Source organism: Haliaeetus leucocephalus, unplaced genomic scaffold (assembly GCF_000737465.1).
Source record: "Haliaeetus leucocephalus isolate CR32 unplaced genomic scaffold, Haliaeetus_leucocephalus-4.0 Scaffold162, whole genome shotgun sequence".
Lineage (NCBI taxonomy): Eukaryota > Metazoa > Chordata > Aves > Accipitriformes > Accipitridae > Haliaeetus > Haliaeetus leucocephalus.
The window spans coordinates 14,813,107-14,815,149 of NW_010972598.1; the positions used below are offsets into that span (position 1 = coordinate 14,813,107).

General features: G+C 67.9%; 1 protein-coding gene across 1 annotated transcript in view; it reads right to left on the reverse strand.

Moving 5' to 3' along the window:
• FER1L5 (fer-1-like family member 5) overlaps positions 1 to 2,043 on the reverse strand; it is a 13,785-nt gene that overhangs the window by 620 nt on the left and 11,122 nt on the right. The window contains exons 40-46 of the mRNA XM_010563021.1: positions 1,436 to 1,584; positions 1,217 to 1,356; positions 927 to 1,015; positions 742 to 837; positions 500 to 641; positions 314 to 413; positions 6 to 208 (exon numbers count right to left, since the gene is read on the reverse strand). Coding sequence (XP_010561323.1) covers positions 6 to 208; positions 314 to 413; positions 500 to 641; positions 742 to 837; positions 927 to 1,015; positions 1,217 to 1,356; positions 1,436 to 1,584 — 919 coding nt within the window. The remainder of the gene's footprint in view (positions 1 to 5; positions 209 to 313; positions 414 to 499; positions 642 to 741; positions 838 to 926; positions 1,016 to 1,216; positions 1,357 to 1,435; positions 1,585 to 2,043) is intronic.

Consider the following 2,043-nt stretch of genomic DNA (forward strand, 5'->3'; position numbering starts at 1 on the left):
CCTACCGAGAGTCGCCGCTTGCTGCCCTCTTGCACCGTGCAGGGCCACCACCCCCTCACCCGTCTCTGCCGGAAAAGGGACAGCCGGGAGGGGGCCTGCGCCCCCCGCCAGGGCCAGGGGCTTTGGGGGGTCCCCTGCCCTATCGGGGTGCAGTTCTGGGGGTGCTGGGCCGGCTGCGGCAGCCTGGTGAGCTCCAGCTCCAGGACACCTGTGGGGAAAAGCCAAGGCTTTCTGTCACCCATGGGTGCTCCCCATCACTTGTGGGTGTCCCCCACCCTGTTGGGGGACACGGGGCAGGGAAATGGGGTCTCACCCAGAAAATCATCGGCCGAAAACTTATCGTTGTCCCACACTTGGAGGATGAGCTTGGGGGGCACCTTCAGCACCGTCTCATCCAGGCTCCAGAAATGCTCCTGCCATGGTAGGGAGGGGGAAAGAGAGGGGTGTCATCCTCGTCCCCTGTGTCCCCCCCACCCTGGCAACCTGGGGTGTCCCTCACCTTCCTGGGCAGGACGCAGAGCTGCTCGGCTGCCAAATACTCAAAGGAAAAGACAAAACGCCAGTTGAAGCCCCCGTCCCCCTGCAGCGAGCGGTAATGCACGTCCGTCCTCTGCCGCTGCTCCTCCAGCCCGTCCAGCCACCTGCCGTGCCACCCAGAGGAAGGGGACGCTGCCGTCACCCTTGTCCTCAGCCCCGCTGTCAACCCCCCCGGGGGGGAACGCAGCGGTGGCCTTGGCTCACCCAGTCACGTAGATATCACTCATCCGCTGTCCCGCCAAGTTGGTGTCCCCCAGGTCCACGTCCCGCGTGTTCCAGACCACGCAGCGCAGCTCGTACCTTGAGGGGGGGGACGGACCAAAAGGATTTGTCACCTTCTCCCCCGGGATGTCCCCGTCCCACCACCCAGGGCCTGGCTGGGCGCTCACCTCTGGGGCTTGCGGGGGGTGATGTCGACGGGGGGCCCGGGGGGCCCGAGGCTGGCGGGGAAGATGTCCACCCACATCTGCACCTTGCCCTGCACGGCACACGGGGGGGACTGGGACCGGCACCCCTTGGTCCCCGTGCCAGCGTTCCCCCCCATCCCAGGGTGTCCCCATCACCCTGGGGTCCCCATCACCCTGAGGTCCATCCCTGTCTGTGTCCTCATCACCCCAGGGTCTCCATCACCCCCTCCCCGTCCCCCCCCTCCACCCGACCTCGGGTGCCCCATCCCCACCTGCTCCAGCCCGGGCTGGGTGCTGCTGTAGAGGGTGCGGGTTTCGAGGTGCTCGGGGACGAGGCGACAGGCACGGAGTACGTGCAGGGCCAGGCGCTCGCGGGGCACCCCGAGATGCTGGTGCACGGGGGGGCCGCTCTCTGGAAGGCCGAACCGTCACACCCGCAGGACAGGATCTGGCTCCCCCCGCCCCGTGCCCCCACCCAGACCCTCACCCACCAAAGTGGCTGAGGAGGAAGGTGTGATCCCCGAAGGTGACCGTGGTGCCATCGGCGTTGAACTCGGGTGCCGGCAGCCCTCGAGTGCGGGCAAAATGCTCCAGTGCCCGGCTGGGGGGGAGCTGGTCCCTCCAGCGCCCAGGGCCGCTGCTGTGGGGATGGTGGGTGGGCTGGGGGCTGCGGCGTCACCCCTCCTGGGTGTCCCCTCCCTGGCCATTGCCCCCATCTCCCTGTGCCCACCCCATTCCCCTGTGCTCCATCCCTGTGCCAACCCATCTCCATCCCCGAGTGCCAACCTCATCCCCTTGTGCCCACCCCATCCCCGTCTCCCTGTCCCCATCGCTGTGCCCACCCTCATGCACCCACCCTGTCCCCATCTCCTTGTAAGCATCCCTGTGCCACCCCGTTCCCCCGTGCCCACCCCATAACCATCCCCCTGTGCCCATCCCCATCCTCACCTCGTGCCCACCTTGTCCCCAGCCCCGTGCCCACCCCCACGTACCCACCCCATCCCTCTGTGCCTACCCTACCCTAATCTGCTTGTGCCCACCCTGTCCCCATCTCTGTGCCCCCCCCACCTCCCCGCGCCCACTCCTGTCCCCCTCCACT